Below are 15,832 nucleotides of genomic sequence, written 5' to 3'. Positions count from 1 at the left end.
GACATGGTCCTAGTTGGACTCTGACCGGGACAATTGGATACAATTTTTTTATTATATATTTAGATGTGGCATGCACTGATATGAATTTTTTTTTCATGTGTGCTCTGATAACACTAAAATAAATAAATAAAAAAAGTTGCTCGATCAAGTATCTGATCTTGATCAACAAACTCAAATTTACATAGTCATGTAGCTTAACCATGTCAAAGATTTTCGCTAGATGGCGAAAGCTGACAACAAACATAGGCAGGGGGCAAGGTACGTCGCGTCAAAATCGTCGCCATCTGAGACCTGATTGTCGCAAACAAAAATTATCTTTGCCTGAATTCAAGCAAATAATTGCTTAATTACCTGTGTAATGCGCGTGTGATATGCGTGCAATGCACGGATAAAATTTTTTTATTATATATTTTGACGTGACATGCTCTGATATGATTTTTTTTTTCATGTGCGCTCTGATAACACTAAAGTCAAAAATTTGCTCGATGAAGTATCTGTTCTTGATCAACGAACCTCAAATTGACATGGTCATGTAGCTTAACCATGTTAACGACTTTCGCTAGATGGCGAAAGTGACAACAAACATAGGCAAGGGGCAAGGTAGGGCGCGTCCAAATCTCGCCTGAGTCCTGATCGTCCCTTTCTGGGACCTGATTGTCGCCAACTAGGCCCAAGTAGTAGCAATGTAGGCCCAAGTCGCATCCAAATGGGCTCATGTCGTCCTCCCCTCACTGTCACTGCTGAGCGGATGTGCTCCCTCCCTGGATAATGGAGATCACATAAGAAATAAATGAATCTAAATTGTACACTGAATAAACTTAATCTTTTGATCTAATCAGATCACACAATAAGGTACGTAAATTAATCTAATTCGATCATAATGAATTGGCTCAATCATAATTGATAGACTCAAATCAATAGACCGACCATTAGTAATAAGAATTAAGTTTGTAACCTATTGCTATTTTTAGCATGTTTTATCTTATATTATACATGCACTATAAATAGTTGGTAGACTTCTTGTTGACATATATAAGTTTTTGAAAACTAACCTCCAACAGGTACTTGTATTTCTTTGAGAGAATCTTGGGGAAATTGATCGGAGATCCCACCTTCGGCTTGCCATTCTGGAACTGGGACATTCCCGTCGGCATGGTTTTTCCGTCAATACTAAACGACCGGAATGTTTCACTCTACGACGAGAATCGCAACCAGTCTCATCTTCCACCGACCATAGTCGACCTTGGGTATCAAGGCAAGGATACAGAAGCCACCGACTTAGAAAGAGTTACTAATAATCTTGCGTTAATGTACAAGCAGATGTTCACCAACGCCGGAACGGCAGAGCTCTTCCTCGGAAAACCTTACCGCTCCGGCGACAAGAAAAACCCCGGCGCCGGGTCCATGAGAATAGCCCCCACGTGCCAATCCACAGGTGGGTGGGCGATCCGAGGAGGAAGAACGGCGAGGATATGGGAAACTTCTACTCCGCCGGCCGTGATATCTCCTTTTATTGCCACCATGCAAACGTTGACCGGATGTGGACGATATGGCAGCAGCTCGGCGGCCATGGCCGGAAAAGGAATTTCACGAACGCTGATTGGATCAACACCAGCTTCCTCTTCTACGACGAGAACGCGCAGCCGGTGCGCGTGAGGGTAGGGGACAGCGTGGAAACCAGCAAATGGTATACAAATACGAATTCGCAAACCTGCCATGGATAAACAGCAAGCCAGTTCCCAGACTTCGATGGCGGAGAGTGGCGCTGCGCTCCACCGCTCCGTACGTCGCCACCGTCTTTCCGGTGACTCTCGACAAGGTGGTCTGAGTAAAGGTGCGGAGGCCGAAGAAGAACATGACGAAGGAGGAGAAGGAGTTGGAGGTGATCAAATGGGGGGGTAAAGGTGATCAAATCGATGTTTGAAAACGCAATTGGATACAATTTTTTTATTATATATTTAGATGTGGCATGCTCTGATATGATATTGTTTTTTTCATGTGGGCTCTGATAACACTAAAAAAAAAAATTGCTCGATCAAGTATCTGATCTTGATCAACAAACTCAAATTGACATGGTCATGTTGCTTAACCATGTCAAAGATTTTCGCAATGGCAGCAGATATCTTATACAAAGAGACACCAATTTTATAGATGAGATGTTATCCACATTTTGAAATTAAAGAAAAGCATATACCAAATGTGTTTTTAATTTAGTTAACACATCAAATGCATTTGGGAAAGAGATATTTCTTAAGAATGTTAGAATTTGAAAAGTTACCGATTTTTATCTACAATATGCAAAGTATCCCATTTTAGTCAATTTCTCATAGTTTCACACTCAGGTCTAAGATCATAATTATTATGATCTAAGTGTTTTTGCACTAAATAACACTGATGTACAAAAATATTTTTCAAATCTAATGAGCTTAAGAAAAAACATTGCTATGTTTACATATAAACTAAAAAACACAAATATAAATATATAAATTACCTTAAATTATACAAATAAATCCCGATCGTGAATATTGATTCCCAGCTGTAAAAATACGAAGAAAAAAGCAAAACCCAAATCAAAATGCAAACCACTGCAAATTTTAGATATCAGAAGAAAAAGATGAAAATGAAGAAAAACAAGAAAAACAACAAGAGAAAATCTAGAGATGGAGAAGATATAAGGTAAAATCTTAAGGATTTCATAAATTTCATTCCAGTGTAATAAACTGGAATGTTTCATTCTTGGTGGTTCCAAAAAGATCTTGCAAAAAAAAACCCTATTTTCCTCTACATTTAACATTTAAAATTTTCAACCCATCATAAACAAAATTACAGAAGCAAGAATCCAACAGTCCCATACAACAAAATCAAATCATTTTTTCATTATATAGAGGACAACATACTACATACAACAAAACTTGGTAAATGCCATGGCAACAAACAAAAGGAGAAAAAGGATACAGGTTGTAGAAAATAAAAAGAAAGTAGCCGCATACCTCTGGTCGCCGGTAGGACATCAATAGTGGTAGACGGCGGTGAGGCTACGGTGGCGGTACGTAGGCTACGATGTTCAGTGCGTGGTTGCGTGGAGCTGTGTTCGACTGGAGTATTGCAGAGTGGCTTATTTCTTGTAATTTCAGGGATATGCCCCAGTGAAATTTGTACTCCGTATATGTTTGTTTGGCTCGAATAAATTTACATTTAACCCCTACAAAAAAAAAAAAAAAATATACTACATACTCTCAATTTTTACTCTCTCACACAAATATTGGATGTATGACAATTTTTCTGGGACTTAAATGATAAAAATATCATATCTTTTTAGCCACATCATAGAGTAAAAGTGAGAGAGTATAATTTGAGATTATACTGAATATAAGGAGAAAAAAACCAGGAGAGTGGAAAATGAGAGTTCCACCCAAGTGGAAAACTTTTTATTGGAGAGTTGTGTGTGATATACTCCCTACCACAACCAATTTGATTATAAAGAGAGTTGATGTGGACCCAACATGCATGATGTGTGGCCTCACACACGAGAGTGTTATGCATTCATTAGTTTTATATGATTATTCTAGAGTTGTGTGGAATGTTTCAGGCTACCCATTATGAATATTACTTCTCATTATTTTTCAACTTGGCTTATGACTACTATGGATATGCTCACAGGCGATCAAGCCCGTCGTCTTGTAGCGGTCCTCTACTATTTGTGGATGGTCAGAAACGAAGCCGTATGGGAACATGCGGTGAGGAGGCCGGAAAACGTCTGGCGCCGTGTTGCCTCGGCGGAGGCAAGTTACCCGCGCGGCTCAGATTCCGTGCGCTGTTGCTGTACCGGCTGCGACAGCCTTTCGGTTGAAATGTCATTTCGATGCTGGCTACGACCCGGCAACCGGCCAGGCCACGTACAGGGCAGTCTTGCTCGATCACGATGGCATGTTCAGAGCTGCGGCCAACGGGAAGCTTCCGGGGTGTTTTTCGCCTCTCATGGCGGAGGCGCTGGCCTGCAAAGAAGTATTGTCCTGGCTTAAGGACCGAAACAAGGTTGGGGTGGATATTATGACGGATTGTTTCGTATTGAAGAATGTTGTTTGCTCAATAGCTACGCCGAATTTATCTTATGTTGGAATTGTGGTAAACCAATGTAAGCTAGCTATCAATAGTTTTGATTATTGCTCGCTCAGTTTTATTACTATAACACTAAATTTACATGCGCATACAATTTTTTTATTATATATTTAGATGTGGCATGCTCTGATATGATATTGTTTTTTTCATGTGGGCCCTGATAACACTAAAAAAAAAATTGCTCGATCAAGTATCTGATCTTGATCAACAAACTCAAATTAACATGGTCATGTTGCTTAACTATGTCAAAGATTTTCGCCATGGCAGCATATATCTTATACAAAGAGACACCAATTTTATAGATAAGATGTTATCCACATTTTGAAATTAAAGAAAAGCATATACCAAATGTGTTTTTAATTTAGTTAACACATCAAATGCATTTTGAAAAGAGATATTTCTTAAGAATGTTAGAATTTGAAAAGTTACCGATCATTCTAATGTTGTTATAGTAGTACGTGAATGTGTGTTGTGTTTTTCCTGTTTGCACCCCTTTCACTTGGGCTTACTATGACCATTGTATTAAAGTGCAACATGTTATTTGGTTATGGAGCAATATAATGTCGTTCGAGTTTCACATATTAATTGTTCACCAACATAACCATACTCAAATAGATATATCCTCCATAACAATTTAGTGAATTGAAATTGGAATATGAAAACATAACGTCCAACTCTAATACAATCATTAATCATATATATATATATATATATATATATATATATATATATATATATATATATATATATATATATATATAGAGAGAGAGAGAGAGAGAGAGAATATCACGCTTATAAAACAAAGCAAATTATGCTATGGAACCGTGTTTACCTTGTAAGGTAGACACGGTTTCAAAACTATCATAATTATGAATATAGAGTTCAAAAGTTATGAACATATATAGAGTTCTATAATTATAAACATAAAGTTATGAAAAACTGTGTGTTTAGTTTATTTTCTGAAAAAGTGAGTAGAATTGTATGTTCAAACATTTTGGTGAAAAATGACTTTTTTCAAATTTTGGAAAAAATAATTTTCTGTCAAAATAGTTTTATTTTTCTCAATTAACAAAAAATGTTTTTCGTTGACTAAATTTTCATGTTGCATCAAAATATTGAAAAACTAGGAAAACATACTTCCAATTTCCAAACGGACCCAAAAGAAATGTAAGAGCGTTACACCTTGGCATTAGGTGGAGCTGTGGTGTATGCATGCACTATATAAATATTCATATTCCAATTTCCAACAACACATCACCATTCACCACCTTCACATCCATGCGGAAGCCTAGAAATGAATTGCACCCATATTTTGACACGTACGTCTTTCTTCATCAAATAATTGCACCATTCTCAATATATATACAGTACACCACGCAAATTTAAGCATCATTATACTGCGCAAAAGGAAACCCCAATGGCTTCTCTCTCTCCACCGCGCGCTCCGGCCAACTTGTTTTCCCGGCGGCCTATACCCACACACTCTCACCTTCACATCCTCACCCCGGTGGTGCTTAACCGCCGCCTCAAAGTGTTATGCAACGCCGCGCACGGCGGCGACTCCAAGATTGACAGAAGAGATGTTATTCTTGGATTGGGAGGTCTCTACGGCGCTGCTAACCTGCCGGCGGCTATGGCGGGGCCGATTGAGGCGCCTGAAGTTTCCAAGTGCGTTGTGCCGCCCACCGACCTGCCGGCCGGCGCCGACGTGGACAACTGTTGCCCGCCGACGGCGGGCAGATACCTGGACTACCAGCTTCCGTCTTTTAGCCCCGCCACCATGAGGGTCCGCCCGGCGTTACACCGCCTGGACGGAAAATACAAAGAGAAGTTCGCCAAGGCGGTGGAAATGATGAAGGCGTTGCCGGCTGACGACCCCCGCAGCTTCACTCAGCAAGCCAAAGTTCACTGCGCTTACTGCAACGGCGCGTATGATCAAGTCGGCTTCCCCGACATAGAAATCCAAGTTCATAACTCCTGGCTCTTCTTCCCTTTCCATAGATGGTACTATTGAGAATTTATTCTTTCAAGTTACCTTTGACTTGGCATTTATTAGTTGTCTTTTAGGCTAACTTTTGTGACCTGATAATAAGAGGATAAACTAATCTAAATTGTGCACGAGATAGATTTAACATTATGATCTAATCAGATCACATAAGAAGATAAACCAATCTAAATTATGCATTAAATAAACTTAATGTTCTGACATAATCAGATCACACAAGAAGGTAAACTAATCTAATTCGGTCATAATTGATTGACTCAAATCTGAATAGACCGACCATTAGTAATAAGAATTAAATTTGTAACTTATTGCTATTTTTAGCATGTTTTATCTTATATTATACATGCACTATAAATAGTTTGTAGACTTCTTATTGAGTTAATACCAAAAATGGTCCCTCGACTATGCCATAATTACCAATTTGGTCCTCAACTACCATTCTTACCCAATTAAGTCCTCAACTATGTAACTTTTACTCAATTAAGTCCTCAACTATACAATTCTTACCCAATTTAGTCCTCAACTATACAATTCTTACCCAATTTAGTCCTCTGTATTAATTTGACTGTTTGTTGACTGTCAAAAGTCGGGATAAAATTATAATTTTACAAGATTTCTCCTTCATCTCTATTTAGCAGCGCCAAACCATGCATCAATACACTCTGATCAGATTTCGATCGTCAAAAAATTGTTGGAAATCAAATTCATGGGCTATCCGATGCACAACCACTACTTCGATACTGACAGGTTTAGAACCCAACCGGAGCTTATTGCTACATGGTTTGGCGCTGCTAAATGAGGAGTAATGAGAAAACTTGTAAAATTACAACTTTATTTTCACTTTTAACAGTCAACAAACAGTCAAATTGACAAAGGACTAAATTGGGTAAAAATTGTATAGTTGAGGACTTAATTGGGTAAGAATGATAGTTGAGGACCAAATTGGTAATTACGACATAGTCGAGGGACTATTTTGGGTATTAACTCCTTCTTATTTATATATAAAAGTTTTAGAACAACTAACCTCCACAGGTACTTGTATTTCTTCGAGAGAATCTTGGGGAAATTGATCAGAGATCCCACCTTCGGCTTGCCATTCTGGAACTGGGACATTCCCGCCGGCATGGTTTTTCCGTCGATACTTAACGACCGGAATGTTTCACTCTACGACGAGAATCGCAACCAGTCTCATCTTCCACCTACTATAGTCGACCTTGGGTATCAAGGCAAGGATACAGAAGCCACCGACTTAGAAAGAATTACTAATAATCTTGCGTTAATGTACAAGCAGATGTTCACCAACGCCGGAACGGCAGAGCTCTTCCTCGGAAAACCTTACCGCTCCGGCGACAAGAAAAACCCCGGCGCCGGGTCCATGGAGAATAGCCCCCACGTGCCAATCCACCGGTGGGTGGGCGATCCGAGGAGGAAGAACGGCGAGGATATGGGGAACTTCTACTCCGCTGGCCGTGATATCTCCTTCTATTGCCACCATGCAAACGTTGACCGGATGTGGACGATATGGCAGCAGCTCGGCGGCCGTGGCCGGAAAAGGAATTTCACGGACGCCGATTGGATCAACGCCAGCTTCCTCTTCTACAACGAGAACGCGCAGCCGGTGCGCGTGAGGGTCGGGGATTGCGTGGAAAACCAGCAAATGGGATACAAATACGAATTCGCAAACCTGCCATGGATAAACAGCAAGCCAGTTCCCAAACCCCGACGCCGGAAATTGGCGCTGCGCTCCGCCGCTCCGTACGTGGCCACCGTCTTTCCGGTGACTCTCGACAGGGTGGTCCGAGTAAAGGTGCCGAGGCCGAAGAAGAACAGGACGAAGGAGGAGAAGGAGTTGGAAGAAGAAATCTTGCTGATCGAAGGAATCGAAGTTCAGGCGAACCAGTACACGAAATTCGACGTGTATTTGAACGACGAGGACGAGCCGGACGGCGGGTACGACAAGGCGGAGTTCGCCGGGAGCTTTGCTCACTTGCCGCACCGGCAGAAAAACGTGGAGAAAATCAGGACGAGCTTGAGCTTGGGTTTGAATGAGGCGATGGAGGATTTGGGCGCCGAGGACGACGACACTGTTCTGGTGACTTTGGCACCAAATGTAGGAGGAGGTGTTGTCACCATCGATAACATTAAGATAGAATATGGTTCTTAGAATGTTCTCTAATGTTGTTTGTTTCGACCACCACTTTTAAGTTCTTCCCTTCAATAAAACTCTTTGCCACCTGAATAAATTAAAACTAACGTACCTTGGCCATCATTTTGCTCCTTAATTAGGTCAACAATTTTATTTTGTTAGCAAAGGGAATGGCTTCTCTCTCTCCACCGCGCGCTCCGGCCAACTTGTTTTCCCGGCGGCCTATACCCACACACTCTCACCTTCACATCCTCACCCCGGTGGCGTATAACTGCCACCTCAAAGTGTCATGCAACGCCGCCGTGCGCGGCAACGACCCCCAGTCCAAGATTGACAGAAGAGGGCGGTCTCTACGGCGCTGCTGCTAACCTTGTGGGTAACCTGCCGCCGGCTATGGCTGCGCCGATTGAGGCGCCTGAGGTTTCTAAGTGCGTTGTGCCGCCCACCGACCTTCCTACCAAGGCTGACGTGGACAACTGTTGCCCGCCGATGGCGGGCAGATACCTGGACTACCAGCTTCCGTCTGTTAGCCCCGCCACCATGAGGGTCCTCCCGGCGTTACACCGCCTGGACGGAAAATACAAAGAGAAGTTCGCCAAGGCCGTGGAAATAATGAAGGCGTTGCCGGCGGACGACCCTCGCAGCTTCACTCAACAAGCCAAGGTTCACTGCGCTTACTGCAACGGCGCGTGTGATCAAGTCGGCTTCCCCGACATAGAAATCCAAGTTCATAACTCCTGGCTCTTCTTCCCTTTCCGTAGATGGTAAGAATATTCTTTTAAGTTACCTTTTTTTTTTTTTTTTTCTACAAGTGAAGCGATACCCAAATTACTAATCACTTCTACTGAGGTTGAAATCTATCAGGTCCCACTTAGAGGAGCAACCGGATATCATTGGACAAGGTCCTTGATCTTTTGTGACCTGATAATAAAAGGATAAACTAATCTAAATTGTTCACAAATTAGACTTGACATTATAATCTAGCCAGATCACATACAAATTAAAATAAATGAATCTAAATTGTACGGCGAATAAATTTAATCTTCAATCATACATAATGAATTGGCTCACCTTTTCTATACCACTAAAAAGTTCAAGGACCTTTAACATAGCTGTAACCCTTCAAATGAAAGGTCTTAAATTTAAACCTTAGTGTAAGTACATTGACTCTTTGTGTTTCAGTATGTTAAAAAAATATTTTTGAACAGACTATGTTGTGATAGAGTTAGTATTAAAAAAAAAAAAAAAAAAAAAAAAAAAAAGGTTCTAAGACTTGTGATCACTGAAAAGTGGACAAAAATCTCGAGACTTTTGACTACAGCAAAGTAAAAAAAAAATTCAAAGACTTTTGATCACGAAATGTGAGAGAAAAAAAAAAATCTATGTTAAATCAATCATTATTATTTTTTTTATTTTTTTGGAGTTGTGAAAGAAATTGGTGGTTATGTACTATCTCATAGTATACATTGAGTTAATAATTTTCATTTTGCTTATCATGATTCATGCCCACTTCTTACAAATGAAATTGTCTCATAAATTATATATCTTTTAGATTATTACTTCTTCAGCATTATATTATTCAAGTTTTGCATGCATGCAAAATAAAGACAAATGTAAGAGGGTTACACATTGGAATTACGTGCATGGCAGCTGTGGTGGATGCATTGCAGCCACCTTCACATCCATGCGGAAGCCTAGAAATGAATTGCACCCATATTTTGACACGTCCGTCTTTCTTCTTCATCAAATAATTGCACGACTCTCCCCCTCTCTCTCTCTCTCTCTCTATATATATACGGAGTATATATTAGTACACCATGCAAATTGAAGCATCGTTGCACAAATTAAAGGGAAAACCCAAGATAATGGCTTCTCTCTCTCCACCGCGCGGCCCGGCCAACTCTTTTTTCCGGCGGCCTATACCCAAACACTCTCACCTTCACATCCTCACCCCGGTGGCGGTTAACTGCCGCGGCCTGAAAGTGTCATGCAACGCCGCCGCGCACGGCGGCGACTCCCAGTCCAAGATTGACAGAAGAGATGTTATTCTTGGATTGGGAGGTCTCTACGGCGCTGCTAACCTGCCGCCGGCTATGGCGGCTCCGATTGGGCCGCCTGACCTTTCCAAGTGCGTTGCGCCGCCCTGCGACCTTCCGGAACACGCCGATGCCGAGATGAACAACTGTTGCCCGCCGATGGCGACCGCATACGAGGACTACAAGCTTCCGCCTTTTAGCCCCGCCACCTTGAGGGTCCGCCCCGCGATACACCGCCTGGACCGTAAATACAAAGAGAAGTTCACCAAGGCGGTGGAAATGATGAAGGGTTTGCGGGACACCGACCCCTGCAGTTTCAGTCAGCAAGCCAAGATTCACTGCGCTTACTGCAACGGCGGGTATGAACAAGTCGGCTTCCCCAACTTAGAAATCCAAGTTCATGAGTGCTGGCTCTTCTTCCCTTTCCATAGATGGTATTGTTGAGAATTTATTCATAATTCATTGACTCGACTTCTTATTTATATATATATATATATATATATATATATATATATATATATATATATATTTGAACAAATAACCTCCACAGGTACTTGTATTTCTTCGAGAGAATCTTGGGGAATTTGATCGGAGATCCCACCTTCGGGTTGCCATTCTGGAACTGGGACACTCCCGACGGCATGGTTTTTCCGTCCATACTAAACGACCGGAATGTTTCAACGACAAGAATCGTAACCAGTCTCATCTTCCACCGACTATACTCGACCTTGGGTTTCCACCCAAGGATACAGAAGCCAGAACGACCGACGAAGAAAGAAAAACTAATAATCTCTACATAATGTACAACCAAATGATCAGCAACGCCGGAACGGCAGAGCTCTTCCTCGGAAAACCTTACAAGGCCGGAGAAAATAAAAAGCCCGGACAGGGGTCCTTGGAGGATATCCCCCACACTCCAATCCACGCGTGGGTGGGCGATCCAAATATGACAAACAACGAGGATATGGGAAACTTCTACTCCGCCGCCCGTGATATCTCCTTCTATTGCCACCATGCAAACGTTGACCGGATGTGGACGATATGGCAGCAGCTCGACGGCCCTTCCCGGAAAAGGGATTTCACGGACCCCGATTGGCTCGACGCCAGCTTCCTCTTCTACGACGAGAACAGGCAGCTGGTGCGCGTGAAGGTCAGGGACGGAGTGGACAACCAGAAAATGGGATACAAATACGAATACACAGAGCTGCCATGGTTAGAGAGCAAGCCAGTTTCCAGACTGCGACGGCGGAAAGTGGCGCAGAGCTCCGATGCTCCGTACGTCGCCACCGTCTTTCCGGTGACTCTCGACAAGGTGGTCCGAGTGAAGGTGCCGAGGCCGAAGAAGAACAGGACGAAGGAGGAGAAGGAGTTGGAGGAAGAAATCTTGCTGATCGAAGGAATCCAAGTGCAGGCGAACCAGTACACGAAATTCGACGTGTATTTGAACGACGAGGACGAGCCTGACGGCGGGTACGACAAGGCGGAGTACGCCGGGAGCTATGCTCACTTGCCGCAAGGCCCGAGAACCGTGGAGAAAACTAAGACGAGCTTGAGCTTAGGTTTGAATCAGCGGATGGAGGATTTGGGCGCCGAGGACGACGACGCTGTTCTGGTGACTTTGGCACCAAACCTGGGAGGAGGTGTTGTCTCCATTGATAACATTAAGATAGTCTATGGTTCTTAGAATGTTCCTTCAATTCCCTAATGTTGTTTGTTTCGACCACCGCTTTTAAGTTCTTCCCTTCAATAAAAACTCTTTAATTTGCCACCTCAATAAATTAAAACTAATATAATCTATAGCTCGCACTTTGCTCCTTAATTCGGTCAATTTGATGTTAACCCACTTAAATATGCATCTTACCATTAGAGTATGCTTAGGACACTTCTGACAAAAAAAAAAATTAACAATTTTATTTTGTTAGCATCCTTAAATATTATAAAGCTAATTGATCATTTCAAAAATAGTGGATAGATGATAGATAGGAATTGAACAATAAAAGACACTCAGATCAATCCCAAGGGTCCCACACTCTCGGTTCAACCTAGCATTTGAAAGAAGTAAATCACATTGACTTAATAGATGGGGTCAAATGTCCTACTCTCTCGGTTCAACAGAGCATTCAATTTAGAAGGATGTAATCACTTTGACTCAATGACTTAATAAACAACGATTTAATAAACAGGGTCAAATGTCGGTGTGTAGACTCGATGTACAGGATTAATAAAAATAAAAATGAAATTGTTCCAAATAATTAATAGCAATGAGTCAACCAAACACTAATGGGAACCAAATCATAGTATACAGCTAAGGTAATGAAAACTAGCTGAGTTTAATTTTTTGGCACATGCGATATTATACTTTGTCGGATACTTGTTTTTCTTTTCCAGCATACTAATAATAAAAAAGATGATTATAAATAATGGTGAGGATATGGGTCCGGTCATATATTAATCATGGAGTTTAATGGCCCTATCTAATATCTTAATCAATAATTCATCAGGATAATATTCTTAATTTAAACATGATTTCAGATACTTAAATTCACGTGTATGTAACGACTTAAGAAAATTGCACCATATATATATATATATATATATATATATATATATATATATATATATATATATATATATATATGACCCGACCTAAAGAATCAATCTTTAGCTAACATGCATGTTGTTGCTCACAGTAAATAATAAAATATTATTTTTACTGCGATAAAGTGAGATTAGATAAGTCGAGTAAGATTAAACGAGATATATATTTAATACGTAAAATGTGCTATTGATTACGTCACAATATTTAAATTGACCATATCGGTTATTAATTCATGCAAAATATAGTCCATTGCTACATAAAATATAACTCAATTCAATCCCCAATGTAAGTAACTGATGATGACTAGATTGACAAAAATTTTAATTTAGATAGTCGAAGGATCATTTCAAATGATTTGGTAGTTGATGACCAATTGAATAGTCAATGAATATTTTGATTGTTAACTCGATATAAAATATTGAATAACTACACTTTTAAGGGAACAAAGATGGCATCGAAAGGAGTTGTTAAGAGAATGTAGCATAATTTTTGTACCTAAAAAATTATGAAATTGATTTTTGTTAACATCCTCTTGATCACCACAAAATCCCTATGTTTAGTACAACAGTATATCAGTAAAAAAATTTAGAATATATACGGAGTATTATATAATGTCGAGTTGAATTAATTTTTACCAAGAATAAAATAAAAAAAATTATAATAACCAAAAAAAAAAAAAAAAAAAAAAAAAAAAAAAAAAACTTAAAAGTTTATAACACTAGTTTTGAAAAAAAAAACATTAAATTTTTTATTTACTAATATTAATGTGTATGATCCACGTGCCTTTTACTAGAATCCAATGTTTTTTTATGTGATTTGTCATCGTGCGTTGGACTGATCTGGACTCTGAATTTGGTGAGAAGGGTCCCACTCTCTGATCTGTAAATATCTTATTATATCATATATATCAAATAAAATAGTAATTTATCTACATTTTTTTGTTAGTAATTTAATTTTTTTAAAGTGAAATTTATGCATGTTTTCAATATTTTTAAAGTGAAATTTTATTAAGTGACTTTTACCATACAATAAATGCTTAATCTTGACATTCAATTTAAGTAAATTAGCTCTTAATCATAAAAATTTGAATAAAATGACTCTAAATATAAGAACCATTTTTAGGGTTCCTCGTATTTTGTATTTCGTAAAAATTAAGAGATAAAAATGTATTAAAGTAGGTAAGTTTTTTTCAAAAGGTATACCAATAATGTACTATAAAATATTGTGTAGTTACACAATTACAATGTTTCTTACTCAATTAAAATGTTTAGATTAGTGCTAACCGAACCCATCTTGTTACGCTCCACTGGGTCAATTTGCTTTACATCCATCTCCAATATATTCATCAATAGGAATTGAACATAAAATTTTTAATTTTCTTTTTATCGTGAATGTGACAAGCAAAGTCAGTGTAAAAAGGTCCCATAGTCCTATTACTACCGTGATTAAGGTGGGGCGTAGAACCAATAGAAATGAAACATGTAAGTTACGAAACCTTATATTATTTACCGGATATTATATCATCGGCAAATGTTTGTACCCCATCTTTTGTCTCCTACTTTAATTTATTTCGGTTCAACTACCTGCTAGTACCCTCGGCGCTTCAAATTTACAAGTCACATAATGTATAAAAAGACAATTCTTAGCCCAGAAAAGGTGTCCGATGGTGAAACATGATTCTCGTATCAGGATGTCATAAGTTTAAATTGAGGTGATTTTCTTAGAATTGGTTCTTGATTATAATGCAATCAGTAAAAATAACAAGTCTTGTGTAAGCTTTTTCTGTATATTACACATCTCACAAGAAAACGATTTTACACAAAACTTATTTCACTACAAAATATTTATATTTTTTTAAAAAAAAAATGTAATTTTAATAGCTCAAGGTCCAATGTCAATTAAATGAAATTTGAAATAAAGTGAAAAAATCAATTTCAAGAGCAATTTTTAGGGGAAAAAGCAACCCATATATATATATATATATATATATATATATATATATATATATATATATATATATATATATACATATATATATATATATATATATATATATATATATATATATATATATATATAGGTGAAAACAACAAGCTTCTTTCATTCCAACTACATAAGTGACAGACCTTCGTTACATGACCAAGCAACCATCTTAACACGCAATCAAAGCCTTGTAGTATATAAGACTTGCTTCTAGTAGTATAGTGAACGTTCGATTCCTGTCACGAATGGAGGGTTTTAGTTTGAGTTGAATTTCTTATGCACAAAAGTATATAACTTTTAATTAAGACTCAAAGTTAGATTAGTTCGATTCAATTCTTATGAATATATAAGCATGTTCTTGAGATCCAGGATAGTCAAAAGACTTAAGCTATTTAAAATTAAATAAAAACATTGTAGTACCTAAGTCTATCAATCTCTAATAATCCGCACCAAAATGTCTGCATGAATTTTAATATATGAAATTTCTTTTTATTTATAGTGATTACCAATGGGGCTTAATTGATCAAACAACTGGTACATGGGATCCTCATATTTTATCGGATACTTTCGAACCAAATGACATACCTAAAATATTGAAGATCCCGATTTCACTAGAGTACGAGGATATATATGGTATTGGTATGAGGACCCAAATGGATGTTATGCTGTCAAGAATGGATACAGACGTATTGTAGGCACTTATGAGAACAACTATGGGTTTGATAAGTGGAACACCCTATGGAAGCTAAAAATCCCCCAAAGTGGAAAACCTTCATATGGAGAGCAATAAGTGATATTCTCCACACCACCACCAACTTAATTATAAAAAGGGTAGATTTTAGCCCGATATGTGCCATGTGTGGACTTATAGATGAAAATATTATGCACTCATTGGTTTTCTGTGATTATGCAAGAACCATATGGGATCAATCCAACCTTCCACT

The 15,832-nt window shown here is 39.0% G+C and overlaps 1 protein-coding gene and 2 pseudogenes across 1 annotated transcript; all 3 read left to right on the top strand.

Moving 5' to 3' along the window:
• The first annotated feature begins 220 nt into the window (after positions 1–220).
• LOC109155661 lies at positions 221–1,924 on the top strand (annotated as a pseudogene).
• Positions 1,925–5,525: 3,601 nt separating this feature from the next.
• LOC109156046 (polyphenol oxidase I, chloroplastic-like) lies at positions 5,526–8,379 on the top strand. Its single transcript, XM_019303826.1, has 2 exons — positions 5,526–6,123; positions 7,157–8,379. The coding sequence occupies exons 1-2, from the start codon at positions 5,537–5,539 to the stop codon at positions 8,286–8,288; spliced, it is 1,719 nt and encodes a 572-aa protein (XP_019159371.1). The 5' UTR covers positions 5,526–5,536; the 3' UTR covers positions 8,289–8,379.
• A 1,735-nt stretch (positions 8,380–10,114) lies between these two features.
• On the top strand, positions 10,115–12,067 carry LOC109156044 (annotated as a pseudogene).
• The last annotated feature ends 3,765 nt before the right edge of the window (positions 12,068–15,832 follow it).

The sequence above is a fragment of the Ipomoea nil genome, unplaced genomic scaffold (genome assembly GCF_001879475.1).
Source record: "Ipomoea nil cultivar Tokyo-kokei standard unplaced genomic scaffold, Asagao_1.1 scaffold2704, whole genome shotgun sequence".
NCBI lineage: Eukaryota > Viridiplantae > Streptophyta > Magnoliopsida > Solanales > Convolvulaceae > Ipomoea > Ipomoea nil.
This window is presented reverse-complemented; position numbering and strand designations above follow the sequence as displayed.